The sequence below is a fragment of the Myotis myotis genome, unplaced genomic scaffold, assembly GCF_014108235.1.
Source record: "Myotis myotis isolate mMyoMyo1 unplaced genomic scaffold, mMyoMyo1.p scaffold_m19_p_2, whole genome shotgun sequence".
In the NCBI taxonomy this organism is placed as follows: Eukaryota; Metazoa; Chordata; class Mammalia; order Chiroptera; family Vespertilionidae; genus Myotis; species Myotis myotis.
In genome coordinates, this window is record NW_023416324.1 from 116363945 (window position 1) to 116388819 (window position 24875).

Consider the following 24875-nt stretch of genomic DNA (forward strand, 5'->3'; position numbering starts at 1 on the left):
CATATATATTTACCAGAGTTATTTCTTCTTGTTGGACTGCTCCCTTTAGTATTATGAAGTGGCCTTCTTTAACTCTCTTTATGTCCTTCACTTTGATATCTAATTTGTCAGATATAAGTATTGCTACCCCGGCTTTTTTTTTTCACTTCCATTGGCCTGAAAAACCTTTTTTCCATCCCTTCACCATCAATCTGTGTGCGTCTTTTTTTCTGAGGTGGGTTTCCTGTTACAGCAGATATATGGGTCATGTTTTCTTATCCACTCAGTTACCCTATGCCTTTTGACTGGGGCATTTAATCCATTTACATTTAAAGTTATTATTGATAGAAACTTGTTAGTCGCCATTTTTGTTCTTTACCGCTGCGTTCCTTCTTTGTTTCCTATTTTTTCCATTTACAGTAGACCCTTTAGCATTTCTTGCATTGCTGGTTTGGTTGTAATAAACTCCCGTAGACCATTTTTGTCTGTGAAGCTCCTGATTTGACCCTCAATTTTGATTGATAGCCTCGCTGGGTATAGTATTCTTGGATTCAGACCCTTCCTTTGCATGACTTTGTATATTTCATTCCATTCCTTTCTTGCCTGATGTGTTTCTGTTGAGAAATCGGTTGCTAGTCTGATGGGGGATCCTTTGTAGGTAACTTTCGGTCTCTCTCTGGCTGCTTTTAAGATTCTTGCTTTGTCGTTGGTGTTTGCCAATTTAATTATTATGTGCCTTGGCATTGGTCTTTTCAGGTTCATTTTGTCTGTGAGCTTCTTGGATTTGTGTGAGTTTTTTCTTCCCCATGTCAGGGAAATTTTCTGTTACTATTTTTTCAAACAGATTTTCTATTCCTTGCTCAGTCTCCTCTCCTTCTGACACCCCTATTATTCGGATGTTGTTTCGTTTAGTGTTGTCCCAGAGTTCTCTTAGGCTCTCCTCCTGCTTTTTAATTTTTTTTTCTAGAAGCTGTTCTGTTTGGGTGTTTTTTCCTACCTTGTCTTCTAGCTCGCTGATGCGGTCCTCTGCTTCTTCTAGTCTACTGCTGATGCTTTCTATTGAGTTCTTTATAGCAGTGATTTCATTTTTCATTTCTTCTTGGTTTTTCTTCATTTCCTCTTGGTTCCTACACATATTGTTGAATTTGTCTTCCATTCTTTTCATCCACCTTATGGCCATTTGTCTGAATTCTTTCTCTGACAGGTTGCTTGCCTCCATTGCCTCCATTTTGTTTACTTCCTTTTCTGATGATGCCTGTTTTTCTTTCATATGTGGGTTGGTTCTTTGTTTCACCACGATCGCTCTTCTCCAGGTGTTTGGTTATGTAGTTTTCTCTCTGCTTTCTGTGAGAAGAAGCAGTGTTCGTCTGAGTTCACGCAGTCACGCCGCTTGAGATCCCTTGTTTCCACGTTAGAAGCTGATCTCTGGACGTCGGTAACAACCACTCAAAATGGTGCGGTCTCCGCTGCTGCGCTGGCGCACTGGGAGAGGTTTCAGCTGCAGTCTCCAACCATCCTTTTTTTTCTGGGAGTTCTCTGTCTTTCCGGGCTGCAGACTGTCACTCAGCTGAATATCCTCTGCCTATTCGGCTGTATGTTACCCGTTTCAGCTGCTCACCCTTATCTGCTCCAGGACAGAGCACAGGACACGTCCGTTTATACCTCCACCATTTTCCCTCCGTCTCTGAATTCTTTATATGACAAATTGCTTGCCTCCATTTCATTTAGTTCCTTTTATGGAGATTCCTCCTTTTCTTTCATTTGGGGGTTCTTTGTCTCCTGTTTTTTGCTGTCCCTTTGTATTTGTTTCTATGTATTAGATCAAACTGCTATGCCTTCCGGATTTTGTGGGGTGGTCTTAAATAATAAGTGGTCTGTGGGACCCACTATTGCATTCTCTTAGATCTTCTGAGCTGGATGCTCTAGGAAAGCCCCTTACTTTAGTCATTTGGGTTCTCCTATTGTATCTGGGTATTGAATGTTATTGTCCCATTTGTGGATGGAATCTCCTCTCAGGCTGGTTGACTATGTGGCTCACACCCTATCATGTTGTGTGAGCTGCTGTAGAGATGCTGACCAAACAGAACAAAATACAACAAAACAAAACATGAAACAGAAAAAACAAAACGAAATTGTATACAAGACTCCTACAGCACCAACAAAAGCAACCACAAGAGAAGAGAGAACTATCAAAGAGGAAAGAGAGCAAGAATGGTAGAAAAAAAAGGAAGAAAAAATACTAGGAGAAAACAAAACAAAATAAGCAAACAATAAAAGCACAAACAAAAAACAACAAAGGGTGTTTGAATATCTAAATATGGAGCTGTAATAAAGAAAATAAGAATGAAGAGTTAGAGGAATAGGGGAAGGAAAACGTTTTAAAATAAAGTAGGGAGAAAATAAATAAAAAGACAAGAAAAAGGTTTGAAAAAGATAATAGAGGAGAAAGCAGATAGACCTAAAGGAAGAAAAAAGAAGACAAGAAAGCAGGAGAAAAAGAAAAGAGAAACAAAATGAGTAATGGAAAAAAGAAAAAAAAAAGGGTAGGAAAAGGGCAGAAGAAAATTAGATATATGAACAAAATAATAGACTAGAATAAGAACAAATCAATAAAGCAGATAAATAAAGAAGATAAACTTAAAAACTGAGAAAAAAGCAAAGAAATAAAAAATAAAAGAGAAGAAAAAAGGTAGGAAAAAGATAAAAGAAAAGAATGGTAGAATAAAGAAAAGGAAAAGGTGAAGTGTCTCATTTCAGCCTACTTTAATGCCCCATGGAAGTTTGCTTTGGATCCTTCTGTTCATTCTGTCAGACAATTCTGGGCTTCCTCTTAGGTCAGTGGTTCTCAACCTTCTGGCCCTTTAAATACAGTTCCTTATGTTGTGACCCAACCATAAAATTATTTTCGTTGCTACTTCATAACTGTAGTGTTGCTACTGTTATGAATCATAATGTAAATATCTGATATACAGGATGGTCTTAGGCGACCCCTGTGAAAGGTTTGTTCAACCACCAAAGGGGTCGCGACCCACAGGTTGAGAACCGCTCTTAGATACTTAGGTGCTAACCACTGTCTGACATTTTCTTTTGGCTTTCAGCAACCTGCTTGAAGCCCCAAGCAATCCACCAATCCACCTGCTTGTGTCTGTCTCCACAGGCCTTGGCTGCACACAGGAGGGGATAATTTTCCCTCTAAAATAGGTGTTTTAGCAACATGATACCCAGTGCTGGGTCAGGAAACTTCTCTGGTTCCTGGGCTCCACCCCTGCTTGCTTTTTCCTGCTAGCTGCTGTCAATCTTAATCACTCAAAAGCCTGTTTCTGAAAGGGCTTTAGGCAGGAGAGGTGCTGTTTAGCTTTCAGGGAATATGATGGGTGTGTTTCCTGACTCAGAGCTACTCTTCTGTAAGTGGCCCAAAATATTACTCTGTCCTTGGTTGGACAGAGATCCTTGTATTGAGACCAACAGGATTGGCTGGAAACCTGGAGCTTTTATCATTTTTTCCCTTCCAGGGAAAATATCAGTCTAGTTCCCAGGATAGTGGGGCAGATGGCCCATCCCCCAATCCAGTCCCTTAGGGCTCCTTGACACTGTTCAAACCCATAAGCTTGACCTCTGCTTTTGTTTCCTCTGAAAAGCTCAAAATACAGGGCACCTGTGGGTGAGACAGGCTATAGCCCTAGGGAGTGGCTTTTTCCTTTAACTTGCCCTCTGGCTGCTGGGAGCAGCTAGCTTCCCTCAGAAAAAATGCCCATTTTGGTTTGGGGGATGACTAAATGATCCTGGCTGCTGTTTTACCAAGTCTCCCTGCAATGCTTCCCATTCCAACCTCTCATTAAGCACCTTGAGTCCATGTTTCCCTCCCTGCACCAAAGTCTCAGGTGAATAGTTGCAAATGAAAACTCCTAGGCTCTGGGTTTAGAGAAAAACAAAACAAAACAAAACAAAAAAACAAAACTGTAGCTTTTTCTCCATCCAGCTCTTGTTTATAAGCTCCAGATTCTGCTGTGGCAGGCAGCCCTCCACCTTTCCTGGCTGGATGTTATGGAGGCTTCGGGTCTCAGCTCTGGTGCTCCGTGCTGTGGAGTACAGCCTGGGTTCCAGGCCTCTATCTTCTGAGGGAACAGACTCTCCAGTAGCTGGGAGTTCCCTTCTCACTCTAGGCCCACCAGCCTGATGCCGCTGGGAGCTGGGTCAGCTCCTCTTGAGACCTCGCCCTTCTTACCGGTCTCCGGGTGTTCTGTGTCCTTCCTTGATATACTTCTCCTTCTAAGCTGGATCTCAGTTGGTAATTCCAGGTGAAAGTTCTCCAATTTAGATGTATTTCCCATCTGGCCCTGGTACAAGGTACATGACAGGTCTGCCTATTTGACCTCCATTTTCCTCAGAAACATAACTTACCTTACCATAGATGCATTATCTTTTTTGCAGTCAAATATTAGTTGAACAACACCTTTTAATGTTTCACTTTTTACCATTCTTGACTTTGTGTTGATATGGATAGAATGCAGTACAGATAACAGAAGATAGAATCCGTGACCTTGTGGAAAGAACAACAAAATTTACCCAATTGATGGAAAGAGCTGAGTGAAGGCCAAAATGAAAAGAAATCCACTTCGAGACACACCATCAGTAAACTTGAAAGTCAAAGATAAAAAAATAATAATAATGTGACTGACTGAATCTTTTGTTTGTAACTTGTTTCTTGGGATCTTTCTGAATTCACTTATTATTTCTTGGAGATAATATAATATGTAAATTAGGCCAGGATGCCTTAAGAGTCATGACCAGCTCAGGAGGAGGGGCTGGGCATGGGCCCGGAGCTAGAGACACAACACACAGGGCTGCCGGCCCAGCCCCAGCCCCAGCCCCAGTGGCACGGCTGGGGCTGTTGCAGGCCCGGAGCGGAGACACACACAGGGGGCCTGCCAGCAGCAGTGCACCAGCAGTCCCACCTCTACACATGAGCTACAGAGGAAACACCTTTTCTTACGCTCATTGGCTAAGCTCCCTGTACACCACTTGCAATGTTCTTGGTAACTTGGGTAATAAGAATCCAAGAAGGTGATCTAGGGTTTTTCCACCTCACTTCTGGAGGAAAAAATGAAGGTCCGCTGCTGGAGGGGCTAAGAAATGTGATATCCTGCGCTAGCTGGTTTTGCTCAGTGGATAGAGCCTTGGCCTGTAGACCGCAGGGTCTAGGTTCGATTTTGATCAAGGGCATGTACCTAGGATGCAGGCTCCTCCCTGGCTGGGGCCCAGGTCAGGGCTCATGCAGGAGGCAACCAATCTAAGTGTGCCTCTCACATTAATGTTTCTCTCTGTCTTTCCCTCTCTCTTCCACGTTCTCTAAAAATCAATGGAAAAATATCCTCAGGTAAGGATAAAAAAAAAAAGAAAGAAAGAAATATCATATCCTATGAAAGAGACATCTTGAAAATGCCTAAAGAAAGTTGTTATTTTTTCATGGTGAAGGGACTGGAGTCCGTGTTGATGAAAACACTGTGGTGGCTGTGGCAGCCGGCAGTAGCAGCAGTAGTGGGGTGGTGGAGGTGCTGCCTTCCCATGATCAGCCTGGTGGCCTCCTGCAGAGGGAGGCCAGACTGTGGCTAAGGACATCCCCTGAGGGCTCCTGGACTGTGAGAGGGGGCATGCTGGGCTGAGGGACCCCCCCCCCCAATTCCAGTGCACAAATTTCGTGCACAGGGCCTCTAGTTTAAAATAAATGTCTTGGGGAGAACCAAGATGGCGGCATAGGTTAACGCCGGAGTTTGCTGCCTTGAACAACTACTTCAAAAGTGAGACTAAAAAACGGAACGGACATCACCCAGAACCACAGGAACGCTGGCTGAGTGGAAGTCCTACAACTAGGAGGAAAGAGAAACGCATATGGACACTCAGAGGAGGCGCAGGGCTGAGGTCAAATTCTGAGGTGCGGAGTGCGCAGAGCGGGCTGGCGGCGGAGGGCGCAGTTGGCGTTTTCAATTGGGAGGGAGTCGCAGACTCTGAGCTCCAGATACAGGCGAGTCTTTAGGGACCCAGACTCAAACAGGAGAAGCGGGACTGTCTGGCTTCGGTCAGAGCGAGTGCAGCTTTCTCTCCGAGGTTTGCAGTGGGTGCAGGGACTCAGAGAGGCAGAGCCCCTGGGGACAGGACTGAGAGCCGCCATAACTGCTCTCTCCAGCCCACCCTGTTGATCTTGTGCGACCCACCCCACCCCGCCCAAGCCCTGCACAGAGGCATTTGCCGGATAGCCTCAGGCAAAGGCTAGATTAGCACCTCCCTAGAGGACAGAAGTTCTCTCACTGCAGACACAGCTGATTCTCATAGCCACTTGGCCTGGAGGTCAAACCCTCCCTGGTATTAGCTACAACAATCAAGGTTTAACTATAAGACTGTGCACAAAGACCACTAGGGGGTGCACCAAGGAAGCATAACAAAATGCGGAGACAAAGAAACAGGACAAAATTGTCAATGGAAGATATAGAGTTCAGAACCACACTTTTAAGGTCTCTCAACAACTGTTTAGAAGCTGCCGATAAACTTAATGAGATCTACAAGAAAACTAATGAGACCCTCGATGTTATATTGGGGAACCAACTAGAAATTAAGCATACACGGACTGAAATAACGAATATTATACAGACTCCTGACAGCAGACCAGAGGAGCGCAAGAATCAAGTCAATGATTTGAAATGCGAGGAAGCAAAAAACACCCAACCGGAAAAGCAAAATGAAAAAAGAATCCAAAAATGCGAGGATAGTGTAAGGAGCCTCTGGGACAGCTTCAAGCGTACCAACATCAGAATTATAGGGGTGCCAGAAGATGAGAGAGAGCAAGATATTGAAAACCTATTTGAAGAAATAATGACAGAAAACTTCCCCCACCTGGTGAAAGAAATGGACTTACAGGTCCAAGAAGCGCGGAGAACCCCAAACAAAAGGAATCCAAAGAGGACCACACCAAGACACATCATAATTGAAATGCCAAGAGCAAAAGATAAAGAGAGAATCTTAAAAACAGCAAGAGAAAGAAACTCAGTTACCTACAAGGTAGTACCCATACGACTGTCAGCTGATTTCTCAACAGAAACTTTGCAGGCCAGAAGGGAGTGGCAAGAAATATTCAAAGTGATGAATACCAAGAACCTACAACCAAGATTACTTTATCCAGCAAAGCTATCATTCAGAATTGAAGGTCAGATAAAGAGCTTCACAGATAAGGAAAAGCTGAAGGAGTTCATCACCATCAAACCAGGATTATATGAAATCCTGAAAGGTATCCTTTAAGAAGAGGAAGAGGAAGAAAAAGGTAAAGATACAAATTATGAACAACAAATATGCATCTATCAACAAGTGAATCTAAGAATCAAGTGAACAAATAATCTGATGAACAGAATGAACTGGTGATTATAATAGAATCAGGGACATAAAAAGGGAATGGACTGACCATTCTTGGGGGGGAAAGAGGTGTGGGAGATGCGGGAAGAGACTGGACAAAAATCATGCACCTATGGATGAGGACAGTGGGTGGGGAGTGAGGGCGGAGGGTGGGGCGGGAACTGGGAGGAGGGGAGTTATGGGGGGGGGGGAAAGAGGAACAAATGTAATAATCTGAACAATAAAGATTTAATTAAAAAAAAAGAAAAGAAAGAACAGACAATAAAGACTAAATAAAACTTGCTGAAAGCTCTAAAAAAAAAATAAATAAAAAAAATAAATAAAATAAAATAAATGTCTTGGAACATTTATGTAATAACTAGAGGCCCATTGCATGAAGTGATTTGTACAGTAGGCCTTCCTTTCCCCTGGCTGCCAGCACCGTTTTTCCTCCGGCACCTGGGACCCAGGTGTTTGCTCCAGACGGAGCCTTCAGTCTTCGCTCTGCTGCTTCGCCCCTATGTATGCTAATTAACCGCCATATTTGTTGAGTTAATTTGCATGCTCTCTTGATTGGCTGGTGAGCATAGCAGAGGGACAGTTAATTTACATGTTTGTCTATTATTAGGTAAGATCATGTCACCTACAAATAGAGACTTTTATTTTCTTTCTTTCTAATCTGTATGCCTTTTATTTATTTTTATTGACTTACTTTAGTAGCTAAAACTCCCAGTATTGTGTTGAATAAGAACAGTGAGAGAAGTCATGTTGCCTTCTTCCTAATCTTAGGGGAAAAACATTCAATATTTCACCATTAAGTATGCTGTTACCTATAAGATTTTTGTATATGATACTTATAGAGATGAAATAATTCCTTTCTGTATCTAACTTGTTAAAACTTTTTCTCATAAATAAATGTGTTTTGGATTTTGTCAAATGCTTCTTTGGGATTATTAATGTAATCATATAAATTCTTCCTTTAATTTATTGAAATAGTGGATTACATTGATTATAGAATGTGAATTTATCTTGTGTTCCTGTAATATATCCAATTTGATTATAGCAAATTATTTTATACGTTATTCGATTTAGTTTGTTAATATTTTGTTGAGGACTTTGTGTTGAAGTTCATGAGAGCAATATTTTATTTATACAAGAGTAACATAAACTCATAAAATGAGTTGGTAAGGGTTCTCTCTTTTATTATTTTCTGGCATATATCGTGCAAACTTGGTGTTAATTCTTTTTTAGATAATTGATAGAATTTTGAGGACAGCCATCTGGGCCTCAAGATTTTTATTTTTGAAAGCTTTTTAATTACAAATTGAATTTCTTTAATGGATATAAGGCTACTCTGATTATCCGTTACATCTTGGTTGAATTTGTAGTTTTTGGTTTTCAAGATTTGGCCCATTGTTTCTAAGGCATCAAATTTATGGGATAAAGTTGTTTGTACTATTTTTTTTATTAAATTTTAAAATGACTACAGTATCTGTGGTATCTTCTATTTCATTGGTGATAGCGGTGACTTGTGTCTTCTTTCTTTTTATTTTTGTATATGTTGCTGGAAGTTAGTCAATTCTGTTACTTCCCCCATCCCCAAAGAGCCAGCTTTTTTTTAAATTGATTTTATATTGTTTTCAGAATTAATTCATTGATTTCTGTTTTATTATTTATTATATCCTTCTTCCTACATTTTTTGGAATAGTTTTAATTTTTTTTTTCTCTTCAGGCAGGATTTTAGATTGTTGGTTTGAGATATTTCATTTCTATTCCTATGACTTTTTCTGCAATCACTGCTATATATAGCTGTATTGCACATGTTCTGGTAGATTGTATTTTCATTTTCACTTAGTTTTATATATTTCTTTTTGACTCTTCTTTGGCCATGGTTTTTGAAAAATAAGCATTTTGTTTAATTTCACATGTTTAGAGATTTTCCGATTATCTGTTTTTAATTTACTATATGGTGTCATTATGGTTAGAGAATGAACTGTACAATTTCAATTTTTTTAAAATCAGTGTTGTTTTTTTATAGCCTAGAATATTTGGATGAATGCTTCATAGGCACCTAAAATTAATGTGTATTCTGCTTTTGTTGGGTGGAATGGTCTGTATATATCAATAAGATTTTGTTGGTTGGCCTCAACCATTATCAACTCAAAGTAAAAAATCTCATTTAATCTCATAAGATAAAATAGTCCAAATCTTATAATTTAATTCTAAATGTAAATCAGATTTGGGTGAGACTCTAGATCAGGGGTGGGCAAACTTTTTGACTCGAGGGCCACAATGGGTTCTTAAACTGGACCAGAGGGCCGGAAAAAAAGCATGGATGGAGTGTTTGTGTGAACTAATATAAATTCAAAGTAAACATCATTACATAAAAGGGTACAGTCTTTTTTTTTTTTTAGTTTTATTCATTTCAAACGGGCTGGATCTGGTCCGTGGACTGTAGTTTGCCCACGGCTGCTCTAGATAGTTTCTATCTTTGGGCAAAATTTGTCTCCACTTGTGAGCCTATGAAATTGAAGAATTAAGTTACTTGCTCCCAAAATAGAGTGGTGAAGCAGGCAAAGGAAACTAGTTATAGACATTCCTGTTCAAAAGAGAAAAAATAAAAGGAAAATGCAGTCAATGTTTTTAAGCAGTTTTACAGTTCAGTGAGACAAATTTCATTTGGTTTCAAGGCCTGTGAATAGTTCCCTCTGGTTCATTCACCCTGGTTCTGCCCTTTGGTTTCACAAGTCCATATTCTAGGCTCTTAGAGTTATCCTTCTTTATTTTTTCACTTTTATATGAATGGTGGCATATGATTCCATCTGAATAGTTCTATTAGCCTACTAGAGGCCTGGTGCATGGATTTGTGCACGAGTGGGGTCCCTCGGCCTGGCCTGCACCCTCTTGCAATCTGGAACCCATTGGGGATGTTAGACTGCCAATTTCAGCCCAATCCCCACAGGCCAGTCCGAGGGACCCCACTGGTGCATGTGCACCAGGCCTCTAGTATGCATATAAGATCTTTGGTTAACCTATTCCTGCCCTCCCTGCTCCCCTTTCCCTCCGAGATTCATCAGTCTGTTCCATGTTTCCATGCCTGTGCGTTGAGTGTCTGCCCCTGGTGGTCAATGCACATCAAAGCTACTGGTTGAAGGGTCGAACAGTCATTTAGGCTTTTATATATATGTAGATTTGTTGCCTGTAGAATTGTGGGAGTCCTATATCTTCTTTCATTTTGTAGTATCTATGCACTTTTCAGTTCAAGCTGGCAGTATTTATATTGCTACAACATTCTCAAAAACCTTGTAGATCTCCATATATATCACAGAAATGCATTCAATTAGACAAAAGATTCCTGAAAATATGTTTTCTACATTTTTTTGCTTCTGCTTAGAAATGGCTGAGGGAATCTGTTCCACTTCTATGGGAACGTATGCACAGATGACCCAGAGCACCTCATTTGGATATACCAATACAGATGTCAAAGGGTACTTATTATTTATTAATTAGGCCAAGCTTAAACTAAAACTAAGATGAGAGGAGACACAGGAGACAAACAAATGCAAGAATCACACAGGTTTATTTACCAGAGAGCTGATGGGTTTCAGTTCTTGGCAGGCCACCTGAGACACTGACTGACAGAGACACACGGAGGTCGTCAGGTACGCAGCTGCAAGATACTTGGTCTCTTGACACGAAGAGAAGCCTCTCAGTCTGGGCTCAGAAGCAGAGCAGGGACAGCAGTTTCCAGGGTGAAGGAGAATGTCTTGTCTGTGTAGGTCAGACAGGCGTCTAACAGAGTCCTTTTTATACCCCGGGGGGCTTCTTCAGTGTCTCATCTCAGTGTGCTCCGGGGTGGCTTCTGGGCTTATCAGAATAAACACGCAGGGAGTTATAAGTTGTTTACCCGGGGGGCATAGGCATGGAGTTACAAGTTATTTATCAGGGGTGCATATGCAGGGAGTTACAAGTTATTTATCAGGGTCACACACACACATACACAACTTAGTTCCTCTTCTAAGTAAAGTCAAGTTATTTATCAGGGTCATACATACACACACACAAGTTAGTTCCTCTTCTAAGTAAAGTTAAAATTCCCTCTAATACAAAATGAAATTTGCTTATGCTAACCTATACTAATACAAAATGGAGTTTGCTTATGCTAACTTATATTAACTAAATTTATTACTATAACAGAATCTATGAGTCACACACTAATCTTTTCAGAGACATTTGTATTACTGAATACTTTGACTTTTTGATCTTTCTAAAGGCAAAAGACTGTCCAGCCACATTTCTAGCATTTTTTCTCTAGAGCGTGGTTTTCTGATGGCAAATCTTTTAGTTAAGGTATCTTTCCAAACTTGGTAAGATAATAATTTTTCAAATCCTCAGGATAGGTTTTGCTTTTCTTTAAAACTTTTATTTCAGTTTATGTTTTCCCTTATATTTAGCCATAAACACTAATAGCAAATAAGGCTACACTTTCAATCCTCTGGCAATCCCCTCAGCTAAATGTCCAATTGTTTTTTTTTTAAATTTGGAATTTCTACTTTCCACATAATATTGGGATATAATTTTGGTAAGCTATTTCTGTGACTGTATAGCAAGGATTCTTTTTCCTTCAATTTCCAATAACATGTTCTTCTCTTCTTTCTAAGTCCTCTCTAGTAGAATTATTAACATCTACGTTTTTACTAATAATATAATCAAGGTTATCTAGTTTTTATGTCATGCTCCTCAAAATACTTTAAGCTTCTGCTCATTGAGAATTTCTCATTTCAGGTGTTTAAAACCATCTCACTTTTTATACCAAATTTGGTATTTATTTTCTATCACTGCCATAATAAATTACCACACACTTCAGTGGCTAAAAGCACATACATTTATTATTGTACTAGAGGCCCAGTGCATGGGATTCGTGCACTGTTGGGGTCGTGGCCTATGGGGATCTGCCTGCTGTGGGAGCACTGCTCATCCGGTCAGCTGAGCAGCTGTGGACCCACCCTCTGAGTGGCTGCTCCTGCTGTGGGGGTGCCAATCATTCTGGTCAGCTGAGTAGTGCTCCTACTGTGGGAGCGCACTGACCACCTGGGGGTAGCTCCAGAGTTGAGTGTCTGCCCCCTGGTAGTCAGTGCGTGTCATAGCGACTGGTCTACTGGTCATTCTGGTTGTTCCACTGTTCGGTCGTTGGGCTTTTATTATATAGGACTAGAGGCCCAGTGCACAAAAATCCATGCACTTGGTGGGGGGTCCTTCAGCTCAGCCTGTGCCCTCTTGCAGTCTGGGAGCCCTCAGGATATGTCCAACTGATGGCAGTCTGGCCTTCCTCTGTGGGCCTATTTCGGGGCGGGCCTATCTGAGGGTAGCGAGCAGCCACCCCTACCCGAATCGCCCCACCACGGTCACTGGTGGCCTTTCTCTATAGGAAGCGACCCAGGTGGGCCTATCTGGGGACTGTGAGTGGCTGGCCCCACCCTGAATTGCCCCACTGCTGCTACCACCTGTGGCCTCCCTCTATGGGAGGTGACCAGGCGTGTGATCAGGGGATGATGCCAGCCCCTATCGCCCCGGCGTTGGTCACTGCCACCCGCCTCTACCCCATCACTACCCCATCACCGTCCCCTCCCTCTGCCTGCTGGCATGCACCTTGGCTGTTCTGGTGCCACCTGCTCGCTGGTCCTCCCCCCCCCAACACCTAGTGGTCATTCTGTTGTTCAGTCAATTTGCATATTATGCTTTTATTATATAGGAATTATATAGGATGGTTATGTAGCTCAGAAGTCTAAAACAAGCGTTACTGTGTAAAATCAAGATGTCAGCAGGACTGAGTTCCTTTCTGGAGGCTCAAGTGGGAGAATCTATTTCCTTGACTTTTTAAGTTTCTAGAGAAGTGGTTCTCAACCTTCCTAATGCCACAACCCTTTAATACAGTTCCTCATGTTGTGGTGACCCCCAACCATAAAATTATTTTCATTGCTACTTCATAACTGTAATTTTGCTACTGTTATGAATCATAATGTAAATATCTGATATGCAGGATATATTTTCATTGTTACAAATTGAACATAATTAAAGCATAGTGATTAATCACAAAAGCAATATGTAATTATATATGTGTTTTCCAATGGTCTTAGGCCACCCCTGTGAAAGGGTCGTTCGACCCCCAAAGGGGTCATGAACCACAGATTGAGAACCGATGTTCTAAAGGCTGTCTGTATTCCTTGGTTTGTGGCCTCATCTTCTAAAATATTGGATTGATTCCTCACACTGTTTCACTTTGACTCTTCTGTATCACATCTATTTTTAGATTCTCTTATTTTGTCTTCCTCTTCTGCTTTTAAGGTCTTGTGATTGCAATTCTTGTGATTACATTGGACCCACTTGGATAGTTTAGGGTAATCTTTCTATTTTAATGCCAGTTGTTTAACAACATAAATTACATTTGCTATCTTAATTATCCTTTGTCACTTACTAGTAAAGTAATATATTGAAAAGTTCCAGAAATTAAGAATGACATATTTGGGGATGTATACCACAATTAAAATATGCATATGTGATTTTTCAATCTACTGTTATCAGCATTTTACCACTTTAGTGAAATGTGGGAACCTCACTTCCATTTAGGTACCTTTTCATTCTTCACTTTTAAATATCATTGTCTTAATATTAGGTTGTATGATAATTTTTGTTGTAATCATCAAATGAGATTTATAAAACTCATGATAAAAGGAATAATCTATTGTATGTACACATATATCTTATCTTTCCATTGTTCCCTTTTTGTTTCTTATGTTCTAAGAGTATTTATTTTACCAATTAATTTATGTTTGAAGAAATTCACTCTTATAATAATTAAGAATGGGTCTGGTAATGAGAAATTCTTTTAGTTTTTCTTTAAGATTGTCTTTAGTTCTTCTTTGTTCTCAAAGGATAGTTTTGCTGGATATAAAATATTCTTTCTTTTAGCACTTGAAAAATATTGTGCCACTTCCTTTTGGCCTCTGTGGTTTCAGGTAAGGAATCTTTTGCGACTCAGATTGGTGTTCTCCTATAGGTAATTCATCTTTTCTCGTTGGCTACTTTCAAGATTATATTCTTTATTTGTAATTTTCTAAACTTTAATTATGATATATCTTGGCGAGGATTTCTTTAGGTTTATTCAGTTTTACTCAGCTTCTTGAATCTGTGTGGGGTTTTTTTCTTTACCAAATGTAGAAAGTTTTCAGATATTATTTCTTTGAATACTGTTTTAGTTCCACTCTCTTTTCCATCCTCTTGCACTCTGCTAACACACATATTCCATCTTCGTTATGGTTCCACAAGTCTCTGAGACTCTTCAATTTTTTTTCTTAGTCTGTTTTTTCTCTGTGGTACAGAATGAGCGGCAGATTTACCTGTGTTCAAGTTCACTGATTTCTATCCTGTGTCATCGCCACTCTACTAATGAGCATATCCAGTGACTTTTTTATGTTGTTATATTTTTTTATTTATGTAATTTCTACTTTGTTTTCTTTTATAGCCTCTATTTACTTGCTGAGAAATTTCTATTCTTTTATTTTTTAAAAGACTCTGACTTTGAAGTATTTTTATGATGGCTTCCTTAAAATTCTTGTCAGATGATCCTGACATCTGAGTCATCTCAGTGCTAGCAATAGTTGATTGTCTTTCCCACCAAAGATGTGATTGTCTTTGTTCTAAGTATAATGGATAATTTTCAATCACATCCTGGAAATTTTGTCTATTATGTTAGGATTTTGAGTTATATTTAAACTTCTTTTTTAGCAGGCAGTCACATTGTTTAAGTTTTTGCTTATGTATTCTGATGATGTAATTCTTTAGATATATAAAGGTTCAGGATTGTTATATTTCCCTGGCAGCTTCCTTCTTTTTTGCTTTACATATAAGAATGCATCTTGCCTCAAAAACTATTTATTGGATTCTGTCACAAGAATTTGCCTCGTAGAGCTTTTGAATTGTGTGTATTCTTTTCTATCTTCTATATTATATTCTGTATTATTTTATTTCACTTCTTATCTAACAATCAATATTTATTATGAATATTATTACTATATCAAATGCTCACTTATATTTAATAATTTCATTTTTTTACACTTTATCTTATCCTGTTTTCCCCACTTTTTTCTTCTGGGTCTAACTTCTATCTTGCTGAAATAGATCCTTAATGACTTTTCACTAGCAGTCCCTCTCAGTTTTTGTTTTGTTTTTTCTTGAAATGATCTTATCTTTCTCTTTTTCTGCAATATAAAGTTAGTTCAGGATAGAATTCTACATCGAGAGTTATTTTTGCTCAGCACTTTGAAGATATTAATTTTTTTCAGATAAATGTATTTATTTTTAAATTTATTGTCAATGCAATTGTTCTATACAGAAATCTGTGGTTTTCTTTTGGTTATATTTACCTATCTATTCATCTAGACATGATTTATTATAATTTTCTAGTCTTACGGATTAGTCGCAGTCTCTATCAAAAGGAAAGAAAAATATTTATACTATCAAAATAAAAATCTGTATCTTCTTCTATTACAGAAAATTCTTAACAGTCAGCTCTTCTTCAAAATCTCTCCCATAAAAGTTGGATTTTTCCACCCAAAATTTACATTCCATAATCCTGGAGCATTTTTGATACAGATTGGGGAGAGGGGTCTCACCAAGTGGTGAATGTAAATTCCATATTATGTCGTGTTTTCTTTAGTTTCAGATAATTGTGTCTTTTTTTACTTAACCTCAGACCCTAATATAAAATACTGTGCAGGGATTTTTATTTTAGCCTTATTACTTGTAGAAAATAAACCTCTGTGGTCCATCTTCAGTGTAGTTAGCTTTCAGTGGAAATATACTAGCAGCATGCTTACCAGCTGCCGTAGAACAATTCCAGCATGTCATAATTTCAAGAGTTTCATCAAAAGGTTGATGAAACTTGGGGACTCAACAGGGTTGAGTCACACATGTAGTCACCTGTTGTAAATGGCTAAAGGCATTTTCCCAAACCTGAATAGGAAACTGATTGTGGCTGCCAGACAGTTAAAGGGTATCTTAATTTACATGTTATTGCCTCCTACTGGCCAAACACCTGAACAGCCTTAGGCTATTCCCCGATTCTGACAATGGACTCTGTACCCTTTGATACCTTACCCAGTGAAGTGTATTATCTCCACCTTGCCTTAGGACAAATTGTGTTAATAAAAGCAAGGATCCTAGACAAGGAGGGGCTCTTCAGTTCCTTTAGCTGAAGGTCCTCTGACCCCCAATGCCTTTCAAAATTATGTCTCGTCTCCGGACTCTTTATTGGTCTCTGGATTTCTGTGTCATCTACGCACAGCCCCTTTTCCAGATTCCTGAACCCTTCTTGATGCTGGAACATAAACCCCGGCAACCAGCCAGTTACTGAACCACAAGGCTTACCCAGATAAAGTCCCAGGGCAAACTGTAATAAGAACAAGGAAATTTGTATGTGACCAACAGCACCTATTCCAGGAAGACCTTCCCAGCACAGGGAGGTGGAGACAGCTAGAAAGGTCCTCAGACTACTTTTTGAATAACCCAATGGGAAACAATAAGACCTAGGTGACATTCGGGGGGGGGGGGGGGGAGGGGGGGGATGTTAACTCCATAGTACTCAGCGGATGAGGAACCTGGAGAGAGACTCTTGGGCACTAGGGATAAATTGCTTGTGGTAACTTCTCAAAAGGGTGCGCCTGCTCCACCAGACACCCAATCTTGCAAGACCGCCATTAAACGTTTTGCTTTTGTTGCCTTTGTGTCTCTGAGTCCTTAATTGACTTCAGACAGGTGAGCATGTTTTTCATGTTACTTAACATCACATCTTCTCTTCCAGCGTGGAAGGTGACACTTAAGCGTCTGTTTTCAAGCTACACCCAGTTCTTAAGTGCCTCCTAATATTCCTCTTCTTCATCTGAGCTTTGCTGTAATTTAATTTATGGATTGTACATCCAAAATGTCTATTAGTATGTGCTTTAGCTGAAAGAAGGCTTTCTGTAATATCTCAATATGTTATGCTGCCAGAAATCACGTGAGCAAGTCTGAACACCTGCCTTTTTTGGGTGAGGTGGACCAAAATATTTTGTCTACAGTTGGGCAGTCACTTCAAAGTAAGAAGCATTCCTTTTGTGTTAGAAATGGATGAGGTCCAATTATAAATCCATCACCTATTGGAGGTAGTAATAAGTATCAGACAAGAAATTACATGTATTTCTCACAAGAAAATTTCATGCATTCCATGTCCTGTTTATACATTGTCTTTAGGGCACGGTGTTCAGTACTTGCGAAAACTCACAGAGAGTCAGAACTTTCTGTTTAGCCCAGTCACTATAAACTATAGTGGTAAGCTCAGAATCCTTGCCTCTGAAAGATATACTGTATCAATTTTTAAAAGGAGCATTTTGAATAGGAACTACCATGAGCTTACTCTACCTATGATTATTTAATTTCATAGTCAATCCTAAACAACCAGTGAAATTGGGAATTATATTTGTCAAGCAAGCTTAGCTAGGACTATTAATTTGATAATTAGGGAATGCTATATTTATTTTATAGGTAATATATTTTTAAAAATAGTTTAATTGACCTAAATTCTGAAAACTTTTGGTTTGCAGAAGAATTAGTATTCACTAATTATTTGTTCACCTCTTCACCATACCCATGATGTCTGACAGGCTTTGTCATTTCTTATTTTCATGACTAGTTAAAAATTTATAAGAAGTAAAATATATTATCCATATACCAAATAAGTGCCTCTTGACATTATTTACATATATAATATGTTCTTATGTGCTTATATATATATACATGTGTATCTATGTATGTGCCAAAACAATTTATTTTAAAAATGTGAACTATATTTTGTATTTTTGTTTTGTAGCCTATTATTTTGTTCTCAGTGTAATTGTAGATAACACAACGATGGATGGCTATATTACATTTAAATTATTAAACCGGCTTGGAAGGGTTGAAGTACCATGGCTCTATAAGTAAGTATAATTTAATATTATTTTTATTCATAAATTAAATGTTTGGTTTTTTTGAGCATCCAATTTGGAAGCTAATCCAAGTAGTGTGGGTTTTCTATGCAGGGTGCTTTCAAAGGCACGGAGAGAGGAATGTTCCTAATTTCAATAACAGCACACAGACTATAGTCCAAGAGCAGTTGTTTCACACTTGTTCAGAAGTCAAATAAATTGTGAGTCTTGATTACCTTTAAAACATCATGTTCTGTGCAGATCACCATGAAATATTAATGTGTTTTATTCAGATACTTGAATTCGTGCATTTTAAAATAACAGAACATAAAATGTGGAACACTTACCCATGGTAAATCTGTCCATCTAAACCTGGCCAATTAATTTATGTTTTTATTAACAATTATTTGCTAATAAATTTAGTTATGCTTTGAGATTTAAACTGTTTTAGATGCCAGGAAAATAAGAGACTTCTACATGATCTTTTTTCTTTTGAGAAATAAAAAATAGAAGTATTTTTTATTTCTAAAAATTTAATTTTTATTTCTAAAAATTAAAATAGAAATATTTTCCTGCTGTAAAGGACATGTCCTATTATATAGTAGCAAATTAGAATCATCTATAATTATATCACCTAGGGATATTTAGATTTACATTTGGTTTACTGGTATAGTCAATTTCTACACCTTTCCTTCTTTACCTCCTCCTTTTCCTCTTATATCTTCTTATACGTACCCTTGTGCATGTTATGCTTAGATTTCAGGATCCCCAAAAGCCCACCAGGGAGCCAGCCAAGTCCGATGCAAAAGCAAAGCGTCTTTATTCGAGCTAGCTCGGCTCCCCGACCACACTCACCGACACAGAGGCAAGCGCCAGAGAGAGAGAACTCTGTGTGGAGAGGGGTTTTATAGGGGGGTTGGAGTAAGGGGAGGAGAGAGGACTGTGGGCCCTGCCGATTGGCCAGGCGCAAGTCGGTGTCTTGTTACACAGGATGTGGTCATATCTATGGCGCACACTTCCCTTGATTGTCTTTGGTTAGTTTAAAGAAATCCTGGGTGTGGCTAGCAGAGGCTTGGGCTTCCAGGAAGAAGCCCCTTGCCGAGCACATGGCTAAGGCTGCTGCCCAAAAATGGAGGATCCAGGATAAGATGGAGGGTGTAGCCCTCGCCCTTTCAGTGCACACACGTTTTTATTTAGCAAAATTACGATCTTATTGAAAATGTGTTCTGCATCCTGATTTTTATATAAGCATTATTGTGTGATCACTTCTCTATGTTATTATAATCACATACATTAGCCCAGCCAATGTGGCTCAGTGGTTAACTATCAACCTATGAACCGGGAAGTCATGGTTGGATTTCTGGTCAGGGCATATGCCTGGATTGTGGGTTACATCTCTAGTAAGGGGCATGCAGGAGGCAGTTGATTAATGATTCTCTCTCATCATTGATGTGTCTCTCTCTCCCTCTCCCTTCCTCTCTTTGAAATCAATAAAAACATATTTTTAAAAAATAACATACATTAAATATAGTACCAAATATATTATTATGCCAATATAGGATTTTAAACAGGGGATAGTAATAATGGATATTCAGGTTGGAACAATACCCCAGCTGGATGAGTAATGGGGCAATTAGAGTGGAACGATATCAGAGAGGTGACTATTGTAATAATTGATATGATGGGGGCATAAACCCAGTAAGTGGAAATGGGTTTTTAGGATTTAAATAGATCTATTTTTATGATTAAACATGTGAAAATGAAGGAAATAAACCAATCTAGAGTGACTTCAAGTTTTAATCTTTATGACTATTTAAATTACAGTGCCATTCACTGAGCTAGGAGATGTATGGAAAGGAGTCAATTTAATCAATAAAAATTCTTGAGAGCTTGTATAGGACAGAAACTGCACTAAAAATTGGGGGTAAAATTTTGGGCAAATTAAGATTTTTTTGCATAACTTATCTAGTACAACAGATAGACTTTACAAATATATAGTACAAATAAAATGATGTTCATCATTTTTCTATTCAAATGATTTTTATGAATATCCACATGGATGTAGGCACTGTGCTAAATGCTGAGGACCCTACATAATAAAAGCCTAATATGCTAAGTGTCCGGTCATTCAGTTGGCTGTTCAACCAATCAAAGCGTAATATGCTAAAAATATGCTAAGGCTGCTCAACCGCTTGCTATGACATGCACTGAACACCGCGGGGCAGATGCTCCAGCCAGTACATTAGCTTGCTCTTGGAGTCTGGCTGATCAGAACTGAGTGAGATGGGCCAGACACACCCTGGAGCCCTCCTGCAGTCCCTCCCCAGCTGGCCAACCTCCCGCGTCCCTCCCCAGCCCCAATTGTGCACCAGTGGGGGTCCCTCAGCCTAGCCTGCATCCTCTTGCAATCCGGAACCCCTCAGGGGATCTCAGAGAGCCGGTTTTAGCCCAACAGCAGAACAACCAGTGACAATGACGCACACTGACCATGAGGGGGCAGACGCTCAATGCAGGAGCTGCCCCCTGGTGGTCAGTGTGCTCCCACAGGGGGAGTGCTGCTCATCCAGAAGCTGAGCTCACTGCTGGTGAGTGCAGTGGTGAGGAGCCAGCCTAAGCCATCAGTCAGACACCCCCTGAGGGCTCCTGGACTGCAAGAGGGTGCAGGCCAAGCTGAGGGACTCCCCTGCATGCACAAATTCATGCACTGGGCCTCTAGTGCTGTGATGAGAAAAATAGATATAGTCCTACCTTCATTAAGCTTACAGCCTAATGAAGAATATAAATATAATGAAATAATTAATAAAATATGTAAATATAATCTATTCATTCAAAATGTTCTTGAGGAACATTATAATGTGTAAGGAAACATAAAATTGGGGATGAGGATTATTTAGTGGGGCCACTAAAAGTTTCTTTGAGGGTATTTTACATTTATTGGTTAAGAATGAAATGATGAACTAGAGTTAGTCTGCTTTGCTGTATTCCAGGCAGAGACTGATACAGACAAAGATCTTGAAGCAGGAGGGATCATAGGCTATTTCAGGGGCTGAAGGAAGTGCATTATGTCTTCAAATGGAGGCAAGGAGAGAGGTAGAGAGAGAACACCTAGGTTTTGTAGGAACTAGATTTGTAGGACATGTGTCAGGATTTATATTTTATTCACTGGGAAAATGAAAATCACTCATGTGTTTTAACTGAGGCAATCTGGTTGGGTCAGGATTGGATTTTTATTTTGTAAAAACAGCTTGACTTCTGTGGATTGGAAGCAGGAAAGACAGGGTACTGTTACAAAAATATGGGCAAGAAACAGTCTTGCGATAGAGGATTTGTAGTGGAGGTGGAGAAATGAGGATGAATTCAAAGCAGATTCAAGAGATTTCAAAGGTAAAGTCAGTAGGAATTTATGATAGATTTGATGGAGGGATTGAAAGAGAAGATAATATCAAAAATGAACCCTAGTTGTCTGGTTTGGGCAATAGGCAGTGGTGCAATTTAAAATGATGAGGAAATTTGTAAATTTTATGATTTTTTTAAAATATATATTTTATTGATTTTTTACAGAGAAGAGGGTGAGGGATAGAGAGTTAGAAACATCAATCAGCTGCCTCCTGCACAACCCCCACTGGGGACGTGCCCGCAACCAAGGCACACGCCCCTGACCAGAATCGAACCCGGGACCCTTCCGTCCTCAGGCCGACGCTCTATCCACTGAGCCAAACCGGTCAGGGCGATTTTTTATTTTTATTTTTAATGAGAGGTAGGTATTGGGGAAGGTGTCCTTTAGATTAATGTCCTGGGTACATTATAAATGCTCAGGAAATTGTACTTATTAAATACTAAATTTATTTTTCTTTTGAATATCAGGCTTTTAGAATTATTCACAAATATTTTATAAAGTAGCAGAGAACAACAAAGGAATATTATTTGAATATCCACTCCATGATAGCTGTTCAGGGGTCTATAAAAAGAAGCATAAGATGACTTCTCTAATTTCAGACAAATGAACAATCTAACCATCTAGTCAGAAAGATAAAATTTCCCAATTTACCCCAAAAAAGTATTTCCAAATGTTGTGTATGGGGATGTAAATGTTATTATTATTTTGTTTTAAATTACTGTATAAATTATTTCAATAAATACTTTAACAGACACTTATTGTTTGGCCTTTTCCTAAAAAATTGGCCTTTTTCTATCCTGAATTGTTAATATTATATTGATTTTAGAGTGAAATTATATTTCAAATTACTAATACGCTGAGTATATAAAATTTTCTGTTTAGGAAGAATAAATCATTTTATAAACTTCAAGAAGCCAAGATTCTTGCTCAGTTTTTAAATGATGTTGTAAATATTTCAAGAATTGGTTTGGTATATTATCAGGACTCTAATCATCAATGTTGCACATGCCAATATAGCATCCAGCGTCTCATGTTAAAATCACTTACATATCCAGAAAGGTAAGAACATTAAAATTTTATTTAAATAGGTCATCTTTTAAATTTCAACATATTAGCTTGCTAAAAAATGGTTTAAGAATTCCTGTACTCAAATATCGGTTTATTGAGTATTTCAAGATGTATCTGAAAGGTGTAAAATGCATTCTGTTTTTTTTTTTATTTGGATGAGATTCATTGGAATTGCATTACCTAAGTGAGGGAAAACACACACAATTATCTCATAAGACATAACAAAAATGAAAAAAGTAAGACAAATGTCTGCCTTAGAAGTTTATCAATAACTTCTTATAATTGTATATGTATTTAGAGTGGTTTAGAGTTCTTAAATACAATGCTTTAGATGAGGTCCAATGGCTAAAAACTCTATAAGAAGACATGGTTACAGGAGATGTAAATGATCATGATTTTCAATGATCTTTTCTTTTGCCTAACTTTTTAACTTTTTATTTGAGAAGAGAAAAATGTTAATTTTCATCTTCTGTATCTAAGATTCTACAGTTTGCTGGAGATTCAACCCCAAGAATATGCTGACAAGAGTGAGACTCTAGCATGTGCACAATAACAGCATGAGGAGAATCTGACTAATTTTATAGTCACCTGTCTTGGCTTGTCAGTAATATCACAAATATCTTCATTCCAAAAATTATGACACCATCATTACTGTGCGGATACCATTTTTTAAAGACAAGAGACTCTATTGGTATTTTTCTAAGACCATTTAATATGTTCTTCTTGGTTTTATGTCCTCACAACTAAAGAGGTCTTCCCACTATCTTTTCCCACCTGGTGTGGATGCACATGTTCGCCATGGCAGAATTCGTATTTCCAGAAAAACACCCATGTGAAGCACTCAGAACTACTGAGAGATCTTTAATGAGCTGATCAACTGCCAGTATGAATATATGAATTGTTCTAATGCTGTGCATCAACAAAGACAGGTTTTTGGATTGCTAGAAGTCTCTCCTCTTTAGCTGATTGCAGCACTTCAATTTTATGTCTCTGTATATTTCTGTATTGATATATTTGCTTTCCTAAATGCCTTTCTATGAATGTTGAACTTAGTAAGTAAGAATTTTTGAATAATAAATAATAAAAATATTCATTTAGTTGACATTCATATCAGTAGAGGAGAGTTGGGAAAATTATTTGAAATATAAGTTATTTTGTAACTTGTTATAAGATTATTTGTCATTCAAAAGTCAATAAGTAAGATGTAATTATAATGGAAAAAATCTTGGGATAATTTTACTGTCCTTTCCTTTGATTTAAATACTTACAAAAATATAAAAATATATGAATATTCTTAAGAATATTAGCAACATCATTCCATGACAAAGTATATTGGAGGGGGTTATAGGGTCATGTTTGAAGGGCTAAAGGGTTGAATGGCATGGGTCCACTTATATATGGGTACTATTTTAAAAATAAATACATTGGAAAAATTTTTGAAGATTTGTGACAATTTGAAAAACTGCAGATGAACCACATAGCCTAGAAATAAAAAAATTTAAAAGTTAAGTATGTCATGAATGCATATATATGTAAATAGCTTCTCTTCCTTGTGGTTTTTCTAATATTTTATTTTTTGTAGCTTACTTTATTGTAAGAATACAGTATATAAAACATATAACATACAAAATATGTGTTAATTGGCTGTTCACATTATCTATTAGTAAGGCTTCTGGTCAATAGTATGCTTTTAGTAGTCAAGTTTTTAGGAGGGTCAAAAGTTAAACACAGCCCAGTGGGTGTGGCTCGGTGTTTGAGCATGGGGCCATGTGCCCAGATATTGCCAGTTCCACTCCTGGTTGCAGGATTGATCCCTGGTTGGGGTGTGCAGTAGGCAGCTGATCAATGTTTTTCTCTCTCTCCCTTATCATTCCCCTCTCTCTAAAAATCAACATTTTTTTAAAAAGTTAAACAGATTTTTGACTGCTCAGGTGATGTGTACTCCTAACCCCTACATTGTTCAAGAACAACTGTATTTTTATAATCCCCAAAAACTAGGTTTAAAGAAGCCAGGGTTGTTGTACCATCATATTTTCCTATTCTCCCCCATT

At 38.6% G+C, this 24875-nt stretch overlaps 1 protein-coding gene across 1 annotated transcript in view; it reads left to right on the forward strand.

The window, feature by feature from the left end:
• Positions 1-24875, forward strand: part of LIPI (lipase I) — a 67936-nt gene that overhangs the window by 34957 nt on the left and 8104 nt on the right. Inside the window, exons 8-9 of the mRNA XM_036348502.1 lie at positions 18263-18371; positions 22639-22815. Of these exons, the coding sequence (XP_036204395.1) occupies positions 18263-18371; positions 22639-22815 (286 nt within the window). The remainder of the gene's footprint in view (positions 1-18262; positions 18372-22638; positions 22816-24875) is intronic.